Here is a 26,514-nt window from a genome sequence, read left to right as displayed (position 1 = left end):
CACTGCTGCCCTTCAAATATGTTCCTGTGTTTAGCTACACTTTGCTTCTTTGTCATTTATTCATTGTGCATTTAAATATACTTTAGAAATGAGGACGTACTCTCAATGATTCCTTTGGATTTCAATAAAAGCTGAATGAATGAATGTATAAATGAGTGTGTCTGTCAGAGATGACTGGCTCTATGTCACAGGAGTGCTCTGGAGCCTGCTATTACAAACATTTCATAATAACACTACATGTGGTCAAACTCGTTAAAACATCTCTGATTGTGTCATCTTAAAATGTGCCATACATAAAGTGAGTGATAAGCAGAGATTTTGTGTGTTAGTAAAAATGCACTATTGTGTTTTTAAACCTTACAATCACATCAACTGCATTGAACATTATTTAACTCAATTAGTTTATTAAACTGCTAGAATAGATGTATTTATACTAATCACCTGAGCTTATATCAGTAGGCTAATTGCTAAGAGGACCCAGCGGTGCTGTTGTGGTCAGGATGTGGTGTTTGTCATGCTAACTGACTGCTTGAGCAGCTCCACATTGAGTTGTTAGGAGTTCCACGTTGTATTCAAGGGCACAGTGCCCAGTATGTGCCAAGGCCACACACCCCTCCTTTGCAAAATTCCCCGCCCCCTCCCCGGCAACATGCCCTATCTGCCACCATAACAAGAGCTCAGACTGAATCGCATTCCACTGAAGGATGGAGGAGGAGGGAACGACACACAAACACGACACACACACACACGACACACACCCACACACACACACACACACACACACATACACCCTTTTCCTCCCAGGTTTGAAACAGCGCAGAGGAAAGTGAGCGGCTGATAAAGAGGTCTATTGTGAGCAGGAAAAGAAAAACTGACAGCAGACAGATTAACTCTCGCTCTGATATACGTACAAGCTCACAGACACAAACACATTCACTGTTGACGATAAAAAAAATGTTGAGCTCAGAGGTCAGAAAGCACAAGTGTTATCAGCTCCGGCCAAACAACAACATTTCAGAATAACTACAATGTATATTTTGTTCTTTCAATATGTCAGAAAGCTGTTGTGTCTGTACTTTTTCTTGTATTGATTTTGTAAATCCTAAGCCTCTCTCCCACAGAGAATGTATGAGCTCTCTAGTTTTCAACTACAGACAACTAACCTGATAAATGTATTGTAAAGGTTGAATAACACATCTTGGGTAATAATAAAATATTGAGTCCTGAAGACAACCTATAATAGCATCTCAAAGAGAATCTAAAACTATACATACAATTATACTACTAATATCAATTAATTATACTTTTTCATAACTTGATGTTGATGCTCTGATGTCGAAGGTCCTGATAATCGTCTTTACTGACCTGAGCCTGCTCCACTGCGCCCTCAGCAGCAGGGAGATCCACAAGTCCGTCTCTCAGAGTCGACAGCCTTGCCTCCAGACCCTCCACCGGACTAGGGAGCATCTGTTTGGCCTCAAGATCGGCCAGAGCTGGGATAAGACAAGATGAAGGGGGTAAAAGTACCGTAAGTGAAGGCTTCAAAACTTTTACATCAGGTTTCAACCACAAGGGGGCAGTGAGCTGGTTTGGGACTTCCCCCATCTGTGTTTATGTGTTTGTGTGTGTTAAAACCATGCTGCTGCAGGAGGATCCCATATGTTTGACAGTCTGGTTCTCACCAAGTTGAGTTCTTCCCAGGCCAAGGGAATTTTTAAAAACAAACTTTTAAATCTCAGTTGTTTGAAGTTGACTTAATCCGTAACAAAAGTGCTGGTTTTGAAAAGTGTTCTCTATTGTCTAGTTACATTTCTTTCTGTTCTTGAGTCACTCCTCCTCTTCTCTGTCTGTGTTTTAATTAGCCGGTGATTGAATGCCTACATGATCTGACTGTGTTTATATACACAAAGAGGAGAGATAGAATGTAACTTGGAGAGAAGGGGGGGGAGGTAGTGAAACAGAGGGAGGCCCCAGCGCGAGGCAAACCGTCCTCAGGCAGAAACAAAACAGTTTTCCTTGGCTCTCACACAAAATCCACACTGTCATAAAAACCAAAGAAAGACAGACAGTCACACACCTACCTATATGGTCAGAAGTGAAGAAGAGAAATCAAGTCTCCCTTTACAGACTCGCTTCAGGCCGAGAGCAGTGCACATAAACTCCAGAGGTAAAACGGTTACTGGTTTTCAGGTGGAGATGGAGCTGGCACAGAGGCATGATTTCTCCCTCAATCACTTTCGTATACACTCTCGCATGTGTGAGCTTTCGCAGGCCATATAAGGGCATCGTCTATTACCCGCGGCTGGCCAAGGTTTCAAATAAAAACTGATGTCAACCCCTGTGAGACTGAGTTCTGCTGATCTTAGCTATCATTCTCTCGGCCTCCCTATAAACCCAAGAGCATTAGGCGGAGAGCACGGAGGGAGAAATGGGTCTTTGTTTTTAGGAAGGTTTAAATCTCTCAACTCCATGAAACAAGCCGACAGCCTCTTGACCCTTGAAAAGCAATGTTTATACAGAGGATACTACCCAGAGTTTTGGAGAAACTTTCCCTGTGTTGCTTTCACTAATTATTCTGAAACATTTCAGCAGAAGTACCTTGGTTGACCTCTTGCTCTCTGCTCTGTAGCCGCTGCAGTGTGGAGGCTTGATGAGCTGACACCACCACCATGTTGTCTTTCAGAGACGGCACGGCCCCCAGCGACGGCACTTCTGCAGAAAGCTGCTCTAGTCGTGGCCTCAAGGAATTGACCTGGACAAGTCGGGACTGAAGAAGACGAGAGAAAGAGGAAAGTTAATTTGTTTGTATGAGCCAAGTTTGTTATTTCAGAAGATGTACGTTTACTGCATAAAGAGAAGAAAAACATTGCGGTTTAAAGGAAAGCAATAATAAAAAATACAACAGTAGAAAAAAATGAATAAAGCTTTGGAGGAGGAAATTATAAATGATGAATAGAAATGGATGTCTGGAGGAGAGAGCGTGCAGAATTGTTCAAGGATAATTAAAAAACACAGATTGTTGTTTTTTTACTGCGTAAGAGAACACCACTGATTTAAAAATAAAACAGCAACATCTGAAAGAGAGTTACTGCTGCAATTATAGAATGTTTACTTGGGCATCTTATTAACTACTGATTCTTAATTTGCAGAAATATGAGACAGAGACAGAGACAGAGAGAGAGAGAGAGAGAGAGAGACAGAGAGAGTGTCAAAAGGGTTGGTGATAAACATCATAGTGAACGGGGACAGAGAAAACAACTCTACCTGACATTCCCCACTCTGGCTTCTGAGCTCGGCCTCATCGCACTTTTCTACAGCGCGGGTCGAGTCCAGCCACTCGTCCTGTTCCCCCGAGGCTCGGTCCAGGTCTGCCAGCTCTGCAGACACCGCTCTGACCCGGCTTTGAGTGCGGACCCTCTCACCGGCCGCTTGCAGCTCCCTTGTGCAAACATCCCACTCAGTTTGGATGAGGTCTAGGTCGACCCTCACCGAGTCCACACATTCTCCCTCTACAGAAGAAAGCAACAGATATCAACGTTTGAAAAGAAAAGACTTTGAGAACCCTCTTTTTTATCCTTTACTCTGAATGTGTTACAGGGTTTTTGTTTTTTTGAGTTTTGAGGCAGGAGAAACAGACCCTAGCAAGATTAACAACACCAGCGGATAAACAATAGCCAACAGATGAGTGAGCGGCAGATCTGTGGAAATAAAACAAGTAAAATGTTCGGGAAAGTTTGGTGTTTCACAAATCTACTCCAACTTAGCAGCGCTGCTCCACCTCCCCTCACTGCCTCTAGATCAGTGTAAACACATAAAAATCCTCAGTGCCTCTTCATTTCATTGAGCTGTAATATGAAGTTAGCAACCCTGCAGGGCTGTCAGATTTTTACTGCTCCGTCCACATCACTCACACACACAGGCACATACACACAAACACAAACACACACACAGGTTTAGATTACTGGCATCTAAAAGTGTATGACAATAAAAAATGCAGGCCTGTAAATACCCAAGAAAATGCCAAGCAGCTGTGGAAAGGTAGTAAAATCGTATGAGACGACCGTAATTTAAGGGGAAATGGAAGATTTCTGTTCAAGCTAGGAGCCCTTGAGAACCAATAAATTTGAGCCTCTATTTTAGTACACTTGTTTGACAAAACTTGGACGGATTTTTTAAATAATTCTTTGTTTAACTTTGAATAATAATGAAGCAATTCTGTGTTTTTTTACCTCTTTCGAGCTGCTCCATCAAGCCTCGTCCCTCCTGGTTCACTTGACTCGCTGTAGCTTCCTTCACTGAGAGCTCCGACTCCAAGTCCTGGAGAGATTGGTCAACACATTTAGGCTTTGATTTTTCCTAAACATAGGCTTAGACTTGAAGATGTTTTTGAGCCACATCATCGACAGGTTTACCTTTAGTTTCTCCTGCAGGTCAGGTGTGTCAGGTGTGGTCTCAGGGTGTGTGGTTGCCAACGCCTGAGCCGCCGTCTTCCAAGTTTTGATCCAGCTCAAGAGGTCAGAAAGTTTGTTTTCAAACCTGCAGAATATTGAGACATAACGTGTGAATTGGTGTGTGCTTGCATGATTTTTATTCGTGCACTTTTTTTTTTTTTTTTTTTTAGCAAGAAAGTTTCCAGGTTCTTACACTCGTCTGACTTCTGCATCCGTCTCTACCAGTCGTTTCTTAGGAGGAGCAGGAGGGGCCAGCTCCTGGTCAGTCTTTGAAGAAGCCCCATCGGCGGTGTCCATTACGACCTGTCCTTCCACCTGAGTCATCCCAGCGTCCGTCACAGCCTCCATTACCTTAGCAGAAATCACAGAGTCATCATTAGATACACAAACCTTAAATAACCTACTGACATTTCAGATGAACTTTAAATGATCACAGACACTACACAAAAAGGCAAAGTAAAGACAGACATTTGATTTTCATCTCTACAACATTCATTTTTGGTGTTTATTCTGTGACATACGTACCTGGAAGGAGCAGTCCTCCAGTTTCTGCACCAGGTTGTCCCATCTATGAGCTAGCTCCTCTGTGTCCGCCTCGATCTTAGCTCCCGCCTCAGGGCTCCGCAGCAGCGAGATCACATCCTGTCCTGCATCAGACAGCTGGTCCAGAGTCCTCCTTTTATTTTCCATGTCTTCTTTCAATATCTACAGGATTGAAGTATTTAAAAAAAAAAGTCAAAAGATACACTCAACATGATAAGCGTATTGTAAAAGTTCACAGCTTAAAGGTAGTTGTAAAAGTATCTGCTGCAGAAACTTGGCAGAGTTCACTTACTGCTAATCGACGCACATTAGTATTCATTTCACTCGGGTCCTTGAAGTTGCTCGTTTGTACTTCACTCAAGGCCTCCTCTTTCTCTGCCAACCATTCTCTGAACAAACTCTACAGAGGAGGTGGGAAGAAATCGTTAACATAAATTAGTTGGAAAACATCTTGTCTAAGTGTGCTGAAGCCTAGGTAATCTATCAAGAACTTTTTTTAAATTCTTAATTCAATAGATCAAGTATGAAATCAATTCCTAAACTCCGGGCCAGAAAAAGAGTTTTGAAGGTTACAGCAAAATTGGAAAATCATGACCATAAGTCACGATGAACAAATCAAAGATGCACTGTGCATTGAAATGACCTCCGTTAACTTGGTGGACGAAAGCACTGAACTTTCTGTCTTTCATGGGAGCAGCTTTTCTTTAAGTTCTGAATGATATTCTGAAGTTTTGTTTGAACCAAATATAGATCAGGACAGGAGTGTTCAAGGGTTCTTTATGCCTGATTATTTCATTAGAAAGAGGTAAGAAAGCTACATGAATATGAAAGAGGGAGAGAATGACTAAATGTCCAAACCTGGTCTGATAGAAGCTGTTGCCACACCATGAAGACTTCCTGCAGCTTGTTCCACCTCTCCTCCGTCCAGCGACAAACGGCCGCCCAGCGCTCGCCCAAAGACTGGAACGCAATATGGGAACAAAAATGAATAAAAGGCATAAAAGCTATTTAAAAATGAAAGCAGTAACAAAAAAGAAACAGATCAATTAAGTAATAAGTATGAAACCTGCAAGTATTAACAGCTTCCTAGTCCAGTGCATTTAACAATGTTGACAGCCATAAAGAAACTCTCTGCAGCCTGTAAATCTGGATCAATTCATGTTGCTATAGATACTGACACAAGGGAGCCAATTGGGCAACATTTTACAAGTTTACCCTCAGTGCATCAGCTCCCCACCTCCTCCCCTACAAGTTTTTGTAGATTAAAAAAGTACTTTATTCGGTTCTTCTGCAGTTGTGCCATTATGCTTCTGAGAACAGTGTCCCTGAGGGGGCGGAGCCATCTCTCTTACCACAAGTGATGGCTGGACAGTGAGGGGTTCAAGTGGTGATTACAAAGGTGAATGCAACATGTTTGAGCTTCTGAGTGAAACATAAACAAGCTGTAGAAATCAACGTCCCATCGGTGTGAACACAGTGCTAAGAACAAACCAAGAGGGAGTTTGACTTCAGTCATTATTTAACGGTATATCTAGGATTGTTTGATATCTGCTGTACTAATGTTTACAATGCTGCATGTTATACTTTTAAGACAGACAGATGCCTCCTTTAGACTGACAAGAATTGGCAGAACACGTTCATAAAGACAGTCAGGATGGCAGTTTACCTGAAGTTGCTCTTCCAAGACAGCAGTGGCGCTCTCCCCACTGTTCTCATCTACCACAACCACCATGTGTGTCAGAGAGTTGACCTTCACCTGCTCCGCCTCCAGGTCGTTCTGAAGCTCCTGAAAGAAAACACAATAACAGGGAACTCAGTGACTTGTTATCCATTAACAGAGCTGGCAGGGAAAGGCTTTATGGGGACACCATGGAGACAGTGGGTGAATCATTTAAAGTGCACCATCAATGTGACCATGTGACTGCCAGACTTTGATTCTTTTTAGTTAATTCGACTTGTTCCTTTTCACATTAAACAATGACTCATTCTGTATCCACTTCATTCCTGCAAGATAAGAGGAGTTTGACTTCATTTACTTTGTGCTGCTCTATCTGTTCTTTGTAGAGCTCAACATCATGGGCTGACGGTTCTGTCTCGATCTTCCTGATTCGCTCCTCTGTCAGTGACAGCCAATCAGAGAGCTGCTGTAGCTGCTGCTGCTGCAAGTCCATCAGGACCTCATGGAGTCTGGAGGGAAAGTAATAAAGGACACAGAGGCGCTGAGTTGGATATGTGGAGGAGGAAATAAAATGAGAGTTATCAGTTTATAAACCTTAAGCTAAAACTTGTTTTTTCAGCTTTTTATATAGCTCCACAAAAGCTAGAATGACTTAAAATAGAGATAGATGCTACACAAAAAAGAAGTGGTGAAACACACAAGCACAACAAGTTTTAAAATCATGGCTAATGAATGCTCTACTGGACTTGTTGTCTCATTAACTTTGATAACAGATTGAGCATCACACTTTTCAGACCTTGGCTCGCTCAAGGCTTATCAGGTGTCACCTTCAAATAGTTTACAGCATTTGACATTCTTCATAGGAAGTAACTCATAAACACCTGAGGTAAAACATTGAGAATTAAATGTTCCTCCACTGGGCAATTTTCACTGATGGCACTACAGCCTACACTGTTTAAAAAAAAAGACAACATTTTTTAATTTTCAAGCTTTGATTTCATTTTTTTTTTGGAAAAGATCATGTGTATTCCGTCTTTTCCACATTAATGAAGGCAAGAGGTTTTATAATCCTTCTACAGAAAGAGAGCAAGTTTGTGTGTGTGTGTTAGAGCGTCTACCTGGCCTGGCGGTCCATGCTGGCCACTCTGAGGCTCTCCCAGCGGGCGTTCAGGAGGGTCATCTGCTCCCGGATTTCATCTTCTTCCTCCTCTATCAGGTTGGCCTGGGCGATCAGTTGGTTTCCTGCTTGGAGCACATTACCCACGCTGCTCTGGTGCGCTGTCAACTCCATCATAAAGGCCTTTTTGTTGGAAGCAGAAGAAAATCACGTGATTGGAAAAAAAAAATGACTGAAAGACTTTAATACACACTCAATTTTAAATTTTGGACTTCAGGTTTGTGCTGGATATATAACAGCCCTGAAATAAATTTCAGGATAATTCCCGTGAAGAAAGATAAGTACTATCTCTTCACACTGTTAAGATAAAGGAATGAGTGGTTTACCCAATATTGTTAAAAGCACCCAGATTGAGATAATATTATCTGAGGCTCCATTCTGGCACTTGGCACCCACACACTAACATCTGGATACATTTCTCTCCCCAACTTTAAAACTTCTCCTGGTATAACACTTAATAACGCCCTGCAGAAGCACTGGGCATCAACTCTGAGCCTGTGTATTTGTGAGTGTAACATAGCAACAGTCAGTCAAGCCAGTGAGAGTTTCACAAAAGTGAAGGGCAAACTCAGTTAACTAGCCAAGTGAGGCCAACTGCAAAGCAGAAGAGGAAGGAGAAAATGCTTCAAGAAGAAATACAAGGGCAGCTTTGAAGGAGATGGCTTGTTTCTTAAACCCTCAGAGGGGCTGCTTTTTGCTGGTTCATGTCCCAAGCGATATGAAAAGCAATGAGGCAAGTTATTGTCTGTTTTTCGTGACCCCTCTGGATGAGTAAGCATTTTCGTCTGCACCTCTGAGCACATTGTTTTCGATGAGGCTTAGCTGGAGAAGCTGGAGTAAGTACGTGAACAGCAAAGCAGAAACAAACTTTTTTTTTTTTGTAAAGACCTCCTGAAACGCCAGGCTGTTAAAGAGGCTTTGGGTCTTGCTGCTCTCAGTCTCGCTATTTTCTGCTTTGACCTGCATTCCAGACGTAAGACTTCACAAATATTCACATTTCAGCCAAGGGAAATCCTGCCAAAGCCCCTTTACACACATGCACAGACACAAGCCCTGCAGCTACGCCTCCTTGAGTCAGGCAAGTGAGCTCTGTGCCAGGGCACCATAGGGTGCTGTGCGGCACAGCAGAATTCCTGGCATTCCAGACATGTACGGAGCATGTACAGCTGCTTGTGGTAGGTCTCTATCTCTTTGACAATTTCTGCAGACTCAACAATGGAAGGAGGATTCTTACACAAAAAAACTGGTGTGCATGTCAGATTAAGAACATGAGCGTCAAAAAAGGGTTTCCTTATTTGTCTCATTTGTGTTTTAGCATTGCTATTTAGGATTTTACGGCCTCTTTATCTCCCAAAAATTAGGAAAGCAACATACAACTTTTTTATTTTTTGTCATTTTATGAATTGTAAATGCACATGAAAATAAAAAATGTTTGTAAGTCAGTAAATGTATTCATGTTCACATCTCTGTAGGCCTAAAGTCACAGTACGTTGATTTTTTTCCCCTCCTACCTCATGTGTGTGAAACTGGTCTTTGACCTCCTCGACGTCGTCAGACACCTCGTCCTGAATCTGCAGGGCGTCCTCGGCCGATAGCAACCAGGTTAGCACCTCCTCCAGCGTGGTCTGGTAGCTGTCCAGGTCCACGTCCAGCAGGCTGCCCTCCATATCCCCCTCGGTCTCAGTCAGGGTGCTGGGGGTCTCGGGCCTGGGGCTTCTGCCTGCTTTCTCCATCTGCTGGAGAACATGAGGTATTCAACCGGTTGTTATATTTATACACATGTTTGAAAATAGAGTTATAATTATCTTATGTACAACAAACTACGCCAAGAAGAAGTGCTAACTTTAACTAACTTTTATTTAGCTTTGAAACACAGCCAGGCCCAAAATCTCTACTTCTTCTTTCACTGATTTTCTTCAGAGCACAACAGTTATTGAGTTTCTAAATAGATGCAGACTTTGCTGCTCCAGAGTGCGCATAGAGACCTGCCCTGCTCAGTTAAGAAACAAAACAACTGCAGGGCCTATTATGGGATTCTGGTTGTCGCCCTTGGCATTCTGGGTGGGTCATTCCTCATTCTACACATAGCAGGAAGTTTGAAACACAGAGGTACCCTGGGTAAATTTGGGTGTCGAGTCAGGAAGATGGACAGTGCTGAGAGGTGACATAGCTTGGAAACTGATTACCAAAGGAAACACTGGATGCATGTAGTGTATTACACAACAGTGATATAAGCATCTGTCTTTATATTTGATCAATCAAGAGGAAGAATATTTATGTTTTAGACACACTTTCTTTTTTGAATATCACTGAAATCTTTTTTCTGCCTCTTTTGGGAAATGCATTAGAATTATTCCTGGTTCTCTTTTCCTTGAGGGAAATGTAGGAACAGGCTTAAAAGAACTTCACATCTTTCTGGAGCTGAAATGAACTGGAGTTTGAATCTTTGCAGCCGCCATGCAAAGCCAAAGATGGCAGAAATGCTAATACAGGGTCCGCTACAGTAACAAGTCAAATGTATGGGTTAAGTTAAACAAAAGTAATGTCTGTGTAACAAACTCAGGGAAAGGTCGGCTGCTGAAAATACTCAATGACCTTTTGGATAGTATGGAAAAAAGTCACAACATTACAGCAAGCCCTTATGTTAGAGTGGAGTGGGCTGGCAGAGACAAAGAAAGAAGGAAGGAAAGACACGGCAGAGAGAGAGAGAGAGAAAGTAAGAGAAAACTGCAGCCTCAGTCTATTTATTGACTTGAATGGCTGTTAAATAGCTGTGGTCAGAACACTTTATCATCACCAGATGATTTGTTCGACTCAGGGTCTGCATTCAACACTTTAGTAGTTGTGATTCTGCAGCATGTTAAGAATGAACCTGCACTCAAGAGTGCAAGTCATCATCACAACTTTTACAGTGATTAAGAATAAGTTTGCCAAATCACGGGCTGGATTCCTCACAACTCTAAACCATATTGTTAACTATCTAAAATCTACATGAGAAGATCAAAACCAATGCTATGGTTGTAAAAGTAAAAAAAGGGGAACAAAATATTGAAATCCAAAACAAAGAGCCTTTATTTCTTTCTCCTCTACCAGCAGCATTACGCATCACTTCCTATGGAGAGATGAAGTGTGCCAGGAAAGTCAAACCTGTGTTCGTCCAATCAGAGCGCTATTTAAAAAATACTTTTCCAGCAGTCATTCCAGTACGTGTGAAGTACGTGCCTGCGGGCAATAAAAAAAACCTTAAGAGAGCAAAAGGCACCATGTCTCAGGGACGTGTGTGTAGAGAAAGAAAAGAGCACAGCCAAGGCAAGAAACTGCAAAAAAAAAAAAAAAAAATGAAAGAAAACTTGAGTAAAGTTGGACAAGTAACACATTTAAGGGGCTGCAGCTCAGTCTTTCTTAGTTAGAATATGGACAGGATCATAAGCACAAGTCTGTAAAACAGCATGGAAGTCCAATAGAATCAGGATGTATGAAAAAGACACCCGGAAACGCTCGCAGATGTTAAACATTACACAGTAACAGTATTTGCATGTCAGCTTCCTGCTCACCACCACACACACACACACCACACACACCACACACACCACACACACGCACACACGCAGCCATCTTCAATCCTCATATAGCCTTCCCTGTCAGCTCTCAGCACACACTCCCATTCTCACCACACACTCCCATTCTCACCAATTTATTCCCCTAATTTCCTTCCATCCCTTTCCAGCTCTGTGTTTCCAGCAGCATGCAGCTCGCTCGCTTGCTCTGTTGGCTAATGTCAGAGGGGTGAGTCATGGCTCTCCTCCCTGTTTGCCTGTGCCTGCTGTGCTTTTCATGAGCAGCGCTGGACAGAGAAGCAAGGAGATGGCTTTTTTTCAGAATGATTGGGAGGGAGGGGTGTGGGGGGGGGGGGGGTTGACTCATTCTATCTGGCGATGCACAATCAGACACTTCAGTGTTCCTGTATGTGTGCAGTGCACATAACCGAGTCTGTGGCCTTCAAACTGAATGTTATCAGAAACATAAACCAGCAGCAAAGGTTGAGGCAGTTATGGCTCCATTTTTTTTTTGGCAACTGCAGCTTTTCAGTTGTTTGGGCTTCAGGTAGTTCAGGGGCTGAACTATCATCTCTCCATTCATAGTAAGAGACAATTGTTTATTTACAGCAGCGCAGGCAGTTAGGCAAACACTGCTGCACCTGAGGACCCAATCACCACTGAAGAAGAATCTGAACCTCTGCAATTAAGGAGCTGAGATTGAACCGTTTTCACTTTTTATGGGTATATCGTCGTATTTATTCATCATTAACATTTTAGGATGAGATATTCTTGTGGCTTTTCTAAATGTGGTCTGGCTTATACATCAATACAGTCTAGTATATCAAAGTCCACTTGTAATAGGTTAATGTTAGCTCTAAAACTCCAATAAAGTCCAATAAGGAAAGTTTTGGCAGCAGTCAGCCGTTAGCTGAAGAATACTTGTAAAGATAGCCTAGCTCAGTGGTTCCCAAACTTTTTCTGCCGTTGTAGAATATATTCTTTTTTTATCTAGACCCCCAGTTTGGGAATCACTGGCCTATCTCATACTTAACCTGCTAGCATGTAATGTCCTTACACGTACCAGTACACACAATTAAAAACATACCTCTCTCATTAAGATCCCCTTTCTATGCTTTTCTTGTCAAACTATTATCTTCAGTCCATATCAGACAGGTCAAGTCTTTTTTCTTTGCAGATTTAGAACAGAATCAACAACCTTTATGGTAGAATTAACTTCTGCAGATAAGACATTAAACTCATAAAACACAAGATGCATAAGTCAGCTGTAAAGTGGTTCATACATGCACATGTGTGCATATGTGGTTTTGTCATTAAGTCTGAGAAAAGCTCTCTTTATGATTGCTTACTAAATAATGCAGATGGGTTTGTGGCTTCATATTGACATGATAAACTATGTCAGATGGTGCAGGTGTTTAGTATTAAGGTTGTAGAAAATAAAGGGAATGGATTCTGTGTGTATTAGAGCATACTGAAAAGTGAACCAGATTTGTGTATAAAGAGAACAAGCTCTAAATCAGAACCAGATATTTGAATTAAAAAAAACTAGCTCTTTGATTCCAGATATAAATTCCTAAAGTGTATTAGTTTATTCTCTCTGTGCTTCTGTCTAAATCTCTGGTAAACAGCTGGGGATTTTTGCACATAAAAGCACACCTTGAAATCTTAAAAAAAAAACAGATGTGTTAGCCCGTTCTGTGCAAGCTGTTTGGAAAGTTGTGTTGTATATTTTACCTGAGCGCCGAGGCCTGGACCCGAGTCCTCAGACTCCACTTTATATTTGCGTGGCAGGGTCTCTACTTCTCTGATGGACTCCATGCTCACATCTTTGGGCAGCACGGCAAACAGGGAGGTTATGTACATGATGATGGACTTCTTATCTGGTAACTGCACTGCCACATCTGGGAAAGAAAGGACGGGGGAAAGTGGGTAGGATGTGGGGCGGGAAAAATGAGGGATAGAAATTAAGCATGAGAGGAAGGAGGAGGAGGGGGATAAAGAGGTGTAAAAAAACATAAGGAAATATGGAGCATAGAAAAATGGAGTGAGATAACAGTTAAGGATGACAGGAGGAGAGTAGATGGAAAGGAGGGTTTAGAGGGGAGAAAGAAAAAGGCATGTTAAGGCAGATTTAAACAGGCTTTGACTTAGGTCAAGTGTGACTGCCCCTCGATCATGTCATAAGAGGAGCATGAAAACAGCTCCAGCGGGACTACGGGTGCTACACGAGCAAACAGCTTCTTACAAATGTTCAGCCAAAGACAACATTGAGGTATTTGCTCCTTCGTGAGTTAAGTCAGCTGCTGGCAGGACATAAAAGGTAGGCTGCATGAACATAGACTGTCTGAATGTGAGGGGATTTCAGGCAGTAAAATAAATGTCAATCAACATGCAACTACTACTACTACTACACAAGGTAGTCCAAAAGGTGCTTTCTTTCGTGCAACCACATTTTTTTTTGAGCATGATTCTTGTACAAATAAATACAGCTGAGCTACTGTAGAGGTTGTGTACTTCAGGGGAAAGTGTGCGTACCTTCTGAATCCAGTAGCTTCTCAATAGCCAGCTGGTCTTTGGCTACAGTGAAAGCGTGGTCCAGTCTCTCCACAGGGCTCATTTTCACCACTTTATCCCAGCTGAATGCATTCGGCCTGAAAACACACAAGACAGCAACAACAGTCAGTCCATTAAGCTCTGATAATAAACATAAATATGAATCATGTTCACAAGAACTTCCTGATACTTAACTTTATGTTCAACCTTTTTGTATATCTTGCTAGATGAGCTTTTATGCTATATGTGCGCACTTGTATCTACCTTCCAAACCATTCACAATAATATATTCATAATATTGTATACATGTTTATCTTGAAAATTCAAATTTAAAAAGTTAAAATAAGGTTATTTTTAAAAACATACATTTGCATAGTTCTAGGTCATTTGTTTTGCAAAGAAATTCACTTTTTGAAGCCTTGATGTGCACAGAGAAGACTTGTGTTGAGGCCGGTCGGTGTGGTGGAATGTGTGTGTTCAGTGATCCTCCTAAAGCCTGGCCCAGGTCTAAACCAACACGGGTCTTTCTCACAGCTCACAGGCCTCTGTGCGAGTGTGTGTATCACTAGTAGGGACAAGGGGTTACAGAAAGGGGGAAAACACCCCTGATGCCTCCCCCCTGCTCTCTTTCTTTCACACACAACAGCATACACACACACACACACCAAGCGTGTGCAAACAGTGACATGGCAGGTGTAAACAGAGAGAGTGAAGCAGTGTACACACACCCGGCAGGCGCTGACCTGTCAACCTGACCTCCCGCCACTTGCACAGCCGAGTCTCTCTCTCTCCCTCTATCTCTCTCTCACACACAGACTCTCCAACACATCTGCCATTTCTAAAATTCAAGTCCTGGGTTTGTTGTCAGTATGTTAAAGGTCTTGGTGTAAGCTTAGTGTGATTTACATTCAGAGTCAAAGAGCAGATGTCAAGTATGCATGTCAACTTAAAGCAGAAAGTTTGTCTTGGAGCAACAAGTATTGCATCATAGCAAAAGGAGAAGGCCTTCATGTGTGTAAAATGCAGTTTCACAAAAGCTTGCATGTATTAACGCAATATATAATCCAAACTACAAGTACAAAAAACACAAAAAAAATCACCTGAAGTGGTGTAGGACGCTGTTGAGAGCCAGGCCGTCAGCCCAGCTCGTGGTGAAGTTCAGCACATTGACTTCTGGGTAGGAGCGGGTGCATTGGCGTACCCAACTCAGTAAGATCTTCTCACTGTTTGTCTGCTGCAGGTTTGACATGATGTCCTTCATGATGTCTTTCACCTACATGGAGAAAATCATGTTTAGAAGAGTAAGATTTTATTTTTGTTTACATGGAATGTGGTAACTATATCAGTTACGCTCCTACTACAGAAAGTCAAGGCAGATAAGGGCATAACCAAAAGGTCCATTTTTCATTTCAGATCAAGCTAACAACAACCAAACTATTCATTGTTTCTTCATATGAATCTAGTTAAAAAATCTATTTTCCTTGTTTATTTATCAAATGCAACATTTTCTTTCTGCCCCTTGAGAGAAAAACTGGTTTTCTATTACAATGATAGCATGACTATCATGTACAGCAACAGACACGCTTTAAAATACAAAAAAGGAGTGACATTAACTCATTTAGACCAGATTGTGCTTTAAAAAAAAAAAAGTAAAACCTAAGAATCGCTTGAAAACAACTTCACAAGACTGCAAGGGTTTTCCAAAATATTGCACACAATTTCTATGTTTACTAAAATCTGTATTTCTCAGCCTCTGTAATAGATAGAGACATAAAATAAAAGACATTTGAAAGCTTAAACCCTCGGCTGTAACTGTAAATCGTGGCCTTTAATTCCATTAAAACATTAAAATCATCATGAAAATAACAACAAAACGCACAGACATTGCTACGGTCTCAAAGGTAGAAGCACAGTCTTATCTGATCTTAAAGGTATATACGCGCAAACATCGTATCTGGTCTAAATGGGTTAAGGTACCAAAAATACTGAGGACGTTATAAAAAAAATCAGAGGCAGCACTCAGCATTTTTTTCATAAATCTCCCTGATTAACAACTTTCAAAACATGTGCGCTTCATATTTCAGCAGGTCAGCCTTACACAAAGCCTTGTATGATAAACATGTTTACATGCATGGATGCACATGTGCACACCAATACTGATTTTCCGTCATCTGCTCTTTTGGTCCCTCTGGATCATCAGTGTGTTGTGAGTCCACAGTCAGTCAGTCAGCAAACAAACAGTAATGAGTGTGTGTGTGTGTGTGTGTGTGTGTGTGTGTGTGTGGGGGGGGGGGGGGGGGGGGGGGGGGGGGGAGTTGCAGCATATGCTGTATGTGTGTACATGTGTGCTCACCTGCCAGTGAAGGATAATGCTCCAGATGAGACCTAAAGTCAGCTTGTGGTTCCCATCCACAATATCTGTCCCTCCTATGTTAACCAGATCCACCTGAAAGATACGATAAATCATGAAACATTAAATCATTTAATAATAAAAACAATAGGAGCAGTGGTACAATGGTTTGTTTTTATAACAGTAGAAATGTTTCCAGTTTGAGCAAATACACAAAGTCAACCAAGTTAAACACAACACAAAATCTCTGCATTAAAAATTGTAAACCATAATAACCTTTCAGAATCCAGTCTGTAATCATTTATGTTACAACACTTGGCACCATCAATCTTTCGATTCTAAGCAGAGATTAACATTGGTGTTACTTTAAGCGGGGGACTCACATTCTGCTTCTTATCTTAATGAGTTTCCACACTGTCTGTTACAGCTGAATACTTCCCCCACACAGTTGATTGCACCCCCGTAATAACACCTTCCATTGCTACCTGTAAGTGCGTCTGCAGCCTTGTTAGACAAGTATCATATTAGGAGAGGTCGGCTGATTACATATAAATATTTTGAAGAGGATCAAGCCAGAGAGTGGAACATGAGGTCAAGTGTTGGTTTAAACAGAAAAGTAACCTCGCTGCCTGCCACAGACTTGACCTCTGACCCATTTTTAGTCCTAATTAGCTCCGTCCTGAACATCTCTCTCTCTCTCTCTCTCTCTCTCAAATATACAGCATTTTATGATTATGATACAATTTTTGTTCTTTCTCGGTGGTCTGACAAATGCATGGTTGAATCTGCATCTTCTGTATTTAAATGGTCAAGTGTAATATTGTTGTAAGGTCACCATAATGCAGACTTAATGATTGAGAAAAAAAGAAGGATCAAGTCCTATAATAGAATCATTCTTGATTCCAAGTCTAGAGGACAAATTGCTTACTTACGTAGTTGTCTCTTACGTTGTAAATGAGAATATGGATCACTGAGCTAAAAATAAGACATTCAACAATCAGTCATCGATGGGCAAAATCTGACCAATTAGGTTTGACTATGTAAATCCTTAGTCGGGGACAACCCTGGTTTTAAGTCAAAGTGGCACAGGTGTTCCCCAGGCCAAGTTGAAGCCAAGAAGCTAACTTCCTTTTTGCATTTTAACGCCGACGTCAAAGACGAGCACATTTCACTGAAATATGTGGTTTCCAAACTTTAATTAGAAACATCAGGCATTTTTTGAAGTCTTTTTTCACAAACTTCTAAGGCCTTATTTCCCAGGCCACCTCAGTTGAAAATGCAAATGTGTCTAGTAGTAGTGTCAGAGAGTTTGAAAAGTATCAAAGTTAAACAGTATGTGGATTTCTACTTCAATAAATCAGCAGCTAACTGTGCTGTCCATGATGGTTCCTTGTTTCTGGCTGTGCCTGTCCGGTGCTTCAAATGACTCTAACTTAACTTAACCTAAAAAAGGTACCTGGATGAATGCACAGATTCCCTAAAAAAAACATCCACCAAACACCAGCCGATGTTATGAAAGCATTAAAAACAGCTGGAACTTACATTATTTTGATGCAGGACTTGAAGTACTTTGTTGACGTTGTTGAGGGAATGTACTCTGGTGGAGCCTCTTTCTTTGGTCTGAGGAAGAGGAAACAAAAAGGTGTCAGTGACAGCAGCTTCACGAGCCAATCAGAAGGCTTCAGTGATTGGAAGCTCGTAAAATCATCAGAGATACAGGAAGTAGTTCCGAATTTAGAGAATTAGAATTGAGTCATGATATTTTTATAACGGTTGTTCATACTAGTGCCAAAGTAGAGACTAAAATGTACAGTGACAGGCACTGCTACAGCAGGAAGCTATGCCATCACTCAGCGGAGTGTTTTCCTCCATACATTCAGCACAGCCATTAGCCTATCAGCTGTGTCCACAAGACTACTTATGGAAAGAATGGAGGCATGAAGAGCTGCCAACTGCAAATCCCTTTTAAGTCTTCACATACCTCAGCCACTCATTAGCACCCAATTATAGAATTATTCTGGTATCAGAGAGAGAGAGAGAGTGTGTGTGTGTGTGTGTGTGCTTGTGTGCATGTTTGTGCATGCATGTTTGGCACTTGGCACTAAGTATGGCTGCAGGTGCTGTAAAGAAGATATGCTGCTGAAAGGTGACAGCAAAGTGAGACTGATAAAAAAGGAATACAAAAAAAAAGGTGTGCACGCTGCTGGTCACCAGAGACAAACATACAAGTATGGTGACGCAAATGTATATCAATCCAGCTTATCATTCAAATGTTTTCTCAATTTCTTGATCAATTCTTAGACAAAACGTTATAAACAGGATGAATTTCAGAGCCTCATTTCATGCTAATCCAAATCATTTTAGAAGGAAGAACTGGAATTTCTCGTAGAAGTGAAATACATGAAGAAAAAACACCAAGATGAAGAAATAAGCAAAAGCTCAATTGACAACATTTGAGATATAGTGTGTTTGAAACAGCTGTTACTCATTGAGCTGTTTCTATCACAGGATCCAGAGTACATGAGCTGAGACCCCTCGTGTTGCTCGAGTGTTTACGTTAGATTTAAAGTTGGAGTTTAAATGAGGTAACACGTGTGCTTGTACTGGCTTGTGCGGCTGCTGAAGTCACGTTTGAGCTAGAAAAACACTGAAAGCCTGTAGTGTAATGACATGCCTTTCCAATAAAACAGGGAGAAAACACTTTCACGGTGTTCCCACCCTTGCTTGAAGTCATTGCTCGATTAAAATGCTGTCACAAAGGAAATTTGTTTTGGGATATTATGATGAGGCAGTTTCATTTCTAAGAGGTCAAACTTTGGCAGACATGTACTAATAAATAAAAAAAAATCCTATTAAAAGGTAGAAATGGTAGTGAAGACTAAGAAAAAAACAACCTGGGGGCTAGATTACTTATTTCTTGATAATTTGTTGGTTATAGACTATTAAAAAGTGTCTTCAGTTTGTAGAAAACACAAACTCACCAAAACAGAGCCAGTAAGCCCCTCCAGCAGGTCCAGCAGCTTCCTCCCGTCCTTCAGGTCAGAGAACATGTCTTTGATTGGCGTCTTTCCCGTCTGATTGGAGAAAACAGCACAATGGTGTTTGTCTACAGCTTTTGTACAAGCCAAATTATGAGCTGTGATGTTCATATTCAGATATGAACATCACATGCATCAAATCGATACACAATACAGCAAATGGACACACTTAAGTATATCCACCACAGGATTTTAGACAATAACTATGAAAAGACTACATTCAAAGATTCAGAATTGTTTTATTTTCACTGAGAGGAAATCAACATGTGAAAATGGACTGAAGTCTTTAAAGAAATCATCTCATTTGGATGCCTGTATGTTTTTTTTTATTTTCATGAAGAGTAGCTTAAATCCAGGTTATAAACAACAATGATGCCTGTGCGTCAGTACAATTCAGAAAGTGTGCAGGAGTTCCCTTGCAAAATTCTGGTTCTTAAAAAACAAAGAAATGACCTACTTTTTGTGCTTTTTGTCACATTCATGCATGCAGACATTAAAAGCAGAGGGTGCAAAGTTACCGTTCTTACTCCCTAATTCCATTCACACATATTCACACTCACTGGTCAATAATCATTTACATTACCTTGGAGAATTGTGCATTTATCCATTTGGTGAATGTTTTCTGCTGCACTGTGTCATGTTCGTCTGTGGAAAAAAAAAACAAGAAGAGTTATTGGAAAGGTGAACAGGTTTATTAAGACATAAAAGTGGACATAAGCTGTGGCTAAGCCTGCCTGATGATAACATAGAACATTATCAACGCTCCAGGTCCATTTTGCGCCGGTTTATTTCAGGTACAAACTGACCACATCCATTCTGACACGACATGCTGGTAAATGGTAATTATAACTGGAGGCATCAAAGCTTAAAAGCATCAACATCAGTGGGGCTGAAACATCAGGAAATTGCTGGAACCCAATGAGATGGATTTGAATAATGTGTACAAAACATCCACAGGTGTGCCGTGTCACAAACACAAGTAACACACAAGTTTTTCCTGCAAAAACACGTTTTCCCACAAAGTATGTCCCCCTGGTCTCTGAACACAATTAGAGGAATATTTCACATTCTCTCCCCCTTGACTCCCTCCCAGCTCCTTCTTTACTCCCTCCATCCTGACTCTCTAAAAAGGCTTCATTGTGCGTCAGGCAGAGGGTCAGCTGCTTTGATGTGGCTGGACGATGGCCGACTCCTGTAATGGATCAGAGTGGCTCTTACAAAGACTTGGACCTCACTTCAGAAACAGATTTTTTTTTTTATAATTTCATTCCAGATTTCAGTTGTTGTTACTGTACATACATGTGTTCTTTATTTCCTGCTTGAGACTTCTCAGAGAAGCTGCACAGAAGACCTTTAAGAATTAATATTTTACTAATCATTACAAAGATCTGATGGCACAAACTGTGTTGGTAACACCTTCATTAAAAGGAGGCCGCTGCAGAGGTCCAGTACATCAGTACATCAGTGATAACAAACGTTATTTAATCATTCATGTTGTAAAATACAGAAGCAATTGAAGAAATTAGTGAAATCGTAATTCAAAGAATTTTGGAGTCATGGGAAGGCACGACTCAGAGCTGTTATACCAGATACTGATCTCACTGTGCTGAGATTATTGGCAATATGCGACACAACACATCAGGTTGCATATGTGCTGACATGCAAACATTTAGTTGCAGTCATAGTTTGTCCCCCATACACACTCAGACTCAATGGTTTACAGAACTCTTAGGAGCAGAGCATTGTAGCTGATATATTAACTATCTATAAAATAATGTTGAATAATCTTCATTACAGTTTTTGGTTTACAAATAAATCAGCTTCCTGAGGACCTTTGCAAAATCATATCGTAACAAAATCCACATAGAAAAGGTCTATATTCAGACACGCTTAGTAATTCTGTATTTTGAGTGCCATATTAGTGAATGTATGATTACCGATCTGTTTTAAAAGTCCCACATTGATTGGACTCTACTGGTGAGTAGATAAGAGTATTAATGTTGTTCATGACAATTGCACTAGTCGCACTAGTCGCACACTGGCCATGTGCTATAAACATCACCACCTGCTCGTTTTCTAGCAGTGAGTTTTACTAAAACCTTCCTGCTGCGTTCAAACATCAGTTCACCCTGCTTCAGCTACGGTGCACCTAAAGGGACAAAATAGCATGCAATCAATGCGATAAAAAAAAGAATGCATTCATTACAGACTTTAAATCACATCGTGATTAATGTGTCAACGCTGACAGCTATAATAACAACACTTATTTGATCATTAATTCTAAATGAACGAAAAAAAGAAGAAAGAATGTCTCAACAGGTCGGACAGATAATCTGTCGTTGTTACATATAAATGTGTTTACTGGGACTGAGGTCTCAAACTGTCATCTTAAGGTGGAGGAGAAGCAAGCGTGTTTTTCTGTGTATGAGCGTTAAACTGCCACTGTCATTTAACAGGCCGATGTGTAAAGCACCATGAACTGAACAAAATGTCAAAGGTTATGATCACCAGCCCCAGCAGAAGTCGGCCTCTTTTGTTTTCAGGTGTTCGGAGTGTGTGTGTGTGCGTATGTAAGAAGCGGCATAAAAACAAGAATGTACTGGGGGGAGGTCGGGGTGAGAGAGGTGATGAGGTGAGAGGAGGAGATAAACGGTAGTAAAAGAGAGATTTTTAGGAGACTTCGGGAGATTTATCAAACTAAAATGACTGAGTACAGAGAGAGTCACTTGCTGAATATCTTCGTGTATTTTTTCTTCCTGCTATTTCTCCTTTCTTTGAACACTAATACAACTCCTCATAATTGGTAGAGACGTCACAAAAATGATCACAGAAAAAGGTGTGTTTGTGCTGTACAGATTTTAAAGCCCTTGAAGTGAAATGTCTAACTTTGTACTATAAAAATCACTTGACTTGGCTGTAAAGATTGTTCTGTCTGGTATGGTCTGTTTTGTGCTGTCTCTTGTCTATTTGTTGTCAAATTTATGTAATTAAAGGTCAATTAAGGGACTAGCATTGTTCATAAATGTAGAAAAAAAAAGCCCAAAATAAAGGTTTCTACATGCATTCTGACTGAATTTGAAAAGCATCAAAAGTCTTGATACAGCCAATTTTGCTACATTCCTCTCCTGAACTCCTATCATCCAGTGCAACAGTATAATATGCATAAATCCATAGAAATGCATAGCAAAGTGTGAGGACTGAATATCTACTTTTTCATATTTCTTTCTAAAATGGCAAACATAAATTCCAGGCTATCTAAACACTCCAGAAATGTCAGAAACCAGAGGAGAAGATAACAGGTGCTGAGACAATGATTATGGGGGGGTTATATTCTGTGGACAAAACACAACTGGAAGGGTGAGATTTTGAGGAGGAGACAAAAGCCAAGGACTGGTGTACACTTGCACTGCGTCCTCGTCTCTGTGCCTTTGACTTTAAAGTATTACTGAGCCGTGACACTGTAAAAGAATAAATAAATAAGTAAAGGCCCTCCTGAGAGTATGTTGACCCATAAATCTCAAATTGGCAACAAAAGGCCATGAAGGATTCTTTCTGAGGAGGTGAAGGAGACAAAGAGGAGATGGCTGGAGGAGGTGATGAATGAAGAGGAAGGGATACAGGAGAAAGAGACGGGGGGGCTTTGTTGAAGAAGAAAAAATGGAAAGACAGCATGATTAACAAGGTAGGAGTCGCAAAAGAGGCCCCAATAACTGACGGAGATCAATCACAGAGAATGACTAAGAGAAAAAATAACAAGAAAAGACAGGAGAGAGAGAGATCTCCCCCCCGAGGAAAGGGTACCTATAGGCTCAGGTCTCCTGAGTAGTCCACCTTACTGCCTTCATAGGACAATACACTCGATTCATACACACTGCTCCCCCTAAATCAGTCTGCTGCTCCGACTCACCACAGCACAGGAATGTCTTACTGCTGCACAGATCAAAGCTGCGGCACGAGTGTGTTTGTGTTCAAGACGGTGTGTGTGTGTGTGTGTGTGTGTGTGTGTGTGTGTGTGAGCAAGAAACAAAAAATGCAACACAGAGAGTGTGTACTGTGTATATAACATCAACACACATGTCACTTCTGTTGTTTTCTTCAGTTTACATCCGACCTCACAAGCACTTCACTAATGGTTGTAATACAGAGCACTTAAACGCTGATGTTTATATGAGAAAACATGTACACACACACACACTTTAAGTTAGTTGTAAACAACCTGTCGAGTCAGCTGTGCTTTTGAATTTATACGATTGAAAAGTGGTACGTGTGCTTGAGGAGTCCAGTATCAGCTGACTCTGTGGCCCTTGAAAACCTTCACGAGTGTTGAAGTTTTAAGTTGAGGGATTACCAGGTCCAGACTGAGGTATACAATGTATATTAAGTGTCAAATACCTGTGGCTAAAGGTGCAATAAGGCCATTTATTTGAAATACTTTCCAGATGACTTGTATGCAAACACACAAATGAGGGCAGGAATCTTATTTGCTGCAAGAAGCTCGAAACTGAGAGACTTCTTATGTCAGGTACGAGCAAAAAAAAAAAAAAAAGCAAGACACAGGAATGTTTTCCTAAACCACAACTCTCTTAACCATGTGTTCTACTCCTTTTGAGCCACTACTCTGCTAATTGAAGTCTGTCTACATTTCATATTTGACTTCTCTACATTCAAACCAAATGAAAAAGAACCAAAAACAACATTTTTTAAATGAAATGGTGGGTTCCTTAGTTGAAGAATAAGATCCTCCCTAGAGTCGACGTACAAGCTGGTTGCCATGTGACGGAGACGGAAGCTTCAGTGTTTAGCCAGCTCTGCTTCGATTTTGAAAGCTTTGTGCGTTCTAACCTCGCTCCATTTTTTTCAAAAGCATCTCCAATATTTATCTTAGTTTTACCACGTTTCTGGTCGTGAAGGTTATTAGTAAAATGCCGAGGTTTTTTAAGTCGGGTAGAATCAGTTATATCTGAACCCGTTCGCCTGCCCGCTTCCATCATTACAACACCTGTTGGTTTGCCGTTTGCCTGGCAAACCAAGCGGCGTCAGAAACAGCTGTGTGGGGGTGATTTAAAACCGCCTACCTTCTCTGGTCAAAACAAAAACAAATCATTCCACACTGCAATCAAAACGTATATGGAGGACATACTGCCTGCTGCATTGTTGACAGAGTAAATCTCTTTAAGGATCCTTTCCATATCTTTGTCAAACATTCAAAATAACAATCTGCGCAGGTCAGTAGCAAAAACAAGCACTCTTGCTGGATGTACCAGAACTAATTAACAAATTAAGGTCTCTTATTATCAATGAATCAAACCAAAAAGGCTGTAAATAAGGAAATCCCTTAATTAGTGACTCTCCTTATATGACTCGTCCTATTAAAGACAACTGCCAAAAGTCTAGACTGGCTTTTCTTGAAATATTTATGGGTCATACAATTAAGATATCTTATCAGCCCTGTGCGTAGAAATGAACATACTGCACCACTACTGTGAAGCAACAGAGTCACACACATTTGCTTGCGGTCATCATATCATGTCCCCGTCATTGTATCACAAAACTGAGCCGCGCACACTCACACAGATTAGTGTAAGCTGAGGGATGTCACTGACACACACATGAGCACAGACAGTGAAGTCATGGACAGTAAATGTGCTGAGAAATTAATGTTTCCCTTCCTCAAAAGCCAAACAGGAAGTAGTGATTACATCAGGAAGTGTAATCCCAGGGCTGTCGTCTCAAGGCTCACTGAGCGCACACACAAATGTTTGCAAGGTATTGTTATGCACACACATGCACGTTCACGTCAAAGTATAAACCACTTATGCAGGTTTGAACTTCTGAAATTCATATGAAAAGACACATTTTCTCTTTTACATTCACAGCCTAGATGTAGTTTTATGATCAACAGTAAAGCTTCAAAAAAAGAACGCAACAAACAGATAAGACGACAAATTCAACAAAATAAAAACATTACAAAGGGTATTTAAGATTTAGATTGTCGTTTCTATGATTTAGATTTTTTCTATGAAGTGACTGGGATCTTTAAAATTGCCCGGCTGCTTAAGTGCCTTGACCCAGTGTTGACCAACATTACGCAAGAAGACTGGCCCACACTGACAGGAAAATTGAACCGCAAATAAACCTCAAAATTTGACATAAGAGGGGGAAGAAAAACAGTCTAACACACATGTTCCTCAGAGCAGCCAGCTGGGAACACAGAGCAGACATATAAAATATACATCCCCCTCCTCCCTCTCACAGGTGGAGAGAACCTGTGACCACACAGTGCCGGGGAGGGGGGGGGGGGGGGGAATTAGGCACTGAGGTGAAAATCACACAACTCATCAGGGTTTCCATGGCAGCATCTCTCACAGTAAACATGAGAGCCTGGGGGCTTAGGCAAATAAGAGATATTTACAAAGTTTTGCCGCACCGGTGAGCACCAATTACATCGTGCTGAGTTCGCTAAAACATGGGTAAAGCTTCAAAATGAATATTTGGCTACTGCATGACCCTCAGTTAACCATCAATCACTTCCAGTATCAGATGAAGTGCCTGTGTGATTCACAGAAAACTAACTGGAATGTGTGTTTGCAGGCTTTCACTGCACCAAAGCTAGGGCTGCAGTGTTAAAAAAAAATGAACAGATTTTCCTGGGGCGCAAAGTCATGTCATCAAATTCCTCCAGCAAACCCTTTATTTTTATGAATGAGCCAAATAGAAGCAGCAAATTCTTTCATTTAAGATGCTGAAATTGGAAAATAGTTGACATTTCTGCTTGAAAAAGTGACTGGACAATAAAATTGATTACCAAAAAAGTTGGCAATTACTTTAAGTTGTTCCAACTTATTGATGCAAAGTTGCTGCTCTAACTTTTTTTGGTCAGAGCAGCATTTTTTCGGTGACATAAAATGTAATCTACCTATGTTACTTGTGTCATTGTTGAGGAAACTCAAACAACTTTCAAACAGAGCAAAATAAAAAACTTTCCCAGAGTGAACTTCACCATGATAGCAGCATTTAACAGGCCTGGGTTTGTTGGCTGTCTTGTCTCTTAGCACCACACAACAAAAACCCTTGCACAGTACACACAAACTCAAAGCAAACAAACAATCAACATGTTAGGCGTTTAAGCCAGATATGACTTGACAAAAAGCCCTCAGATAAAGGTTC

General features: G+C 41.0%; 1 protein-coding gene across 8 annotated transcripts in view; it reads right to left on the bottom strand.

Annotated features, from left to right (window-relative positions):
• Positions 1–26,514, bottom strand: part of utrn (utrophin) — a 178,830-nt gene that overhangs the window by 138,189 nt on the left and 14,127 nt on the right. For 7 of the 8 annotated variants that reach the window (XM_061052006.1, XM_061052007.1, XM_061052012.1 and 4 more), the window contains 20 exons: positions 19,931–19,992; positions 19,291–19,383; positions 17,852–17,929; positions 16,313–16,405; positions 15,060–15,232; positions 13,942–14,057; positions 13,141–13,307; positions 9,361–9,585; positions 7,791–7,972; positions 7,031–7,181; positions 6,661–6,780; positions 5,853–5,954; positions 5,287–5,394; positions 4,977–5,156; positions 4,645–4,802; positions 4,413–4,536; positions 4,230–4,317; positions 3,265–3,509; positions 2,599–2,767; positions 1,366–1,493 (listed from right to left, as the gene is read on the bottom strand). In XM_061052006.1, the coding sequence (XP_060907989.1) occupies positions 1,366–1,493; positions 2,599–2,767; positions 3,265–3,509; positions 4,230–4,317; positions 4,413–4,536; positions 4,645–4,802; positions 4,977–5,156; positions 5,287–5,394; positions 5,853–5,954; positions 6,661–6,780; positions 7,031–7,181; positions 7,791–7,972; positions 9,361–9,585; positions 13,141–13,307; positions 13,942–14,057; positions 15,060–15,232; positions 16,313–16,405; positions 17,852–17,929; positions 19,291–19,383; positions 19,931–19,992 (2,762 nt within the window). The remainder of the gene's footprint in view (positions 1–1,365; positions 1,494–2,598; positions 2,768–3,264; positions 3,510–4,229; positions 4,318–4,412; positions 4,537–4,644; positions 4,803–4,976; positions 5,157–5,286; positions 5,395–5,852; positions 5,955–6,660; positions 6,781–7,030; positions 7,182–7,790; positions 7,973–9,360; positions 9,586–13,140; positions 13,308–13,941; positions 14,058–15,059; positions 15,233–16,312; positions 16,406–17,851; positions 17,930–19,290; positions 19,384–19,930; positions 19,993–26,514) is intronic. The other variant, XM_061052005.1, reaches the window with a different exon arrangement.

The sequence above is a fragment of the Labrus mixtus genome, chromosome 12 (assembly GCF_963584025.1).
Source record: "Labrus mixtus chromosome 12, fLabMix1.1, whole genome shotgun sequence".
Taxonomy (NCBI): domain Eukaryota; kingdom Metazoa; phylum Chordata; class Actinopteri; order Labriformes; family Labridae; genus Labrus; species Labrus mixtus.
The sequence above is the reverse complement of the archived record's forward strand: the minus strand, read 5'-3'. Positions and strand labels throughout refer to the sequence as shown.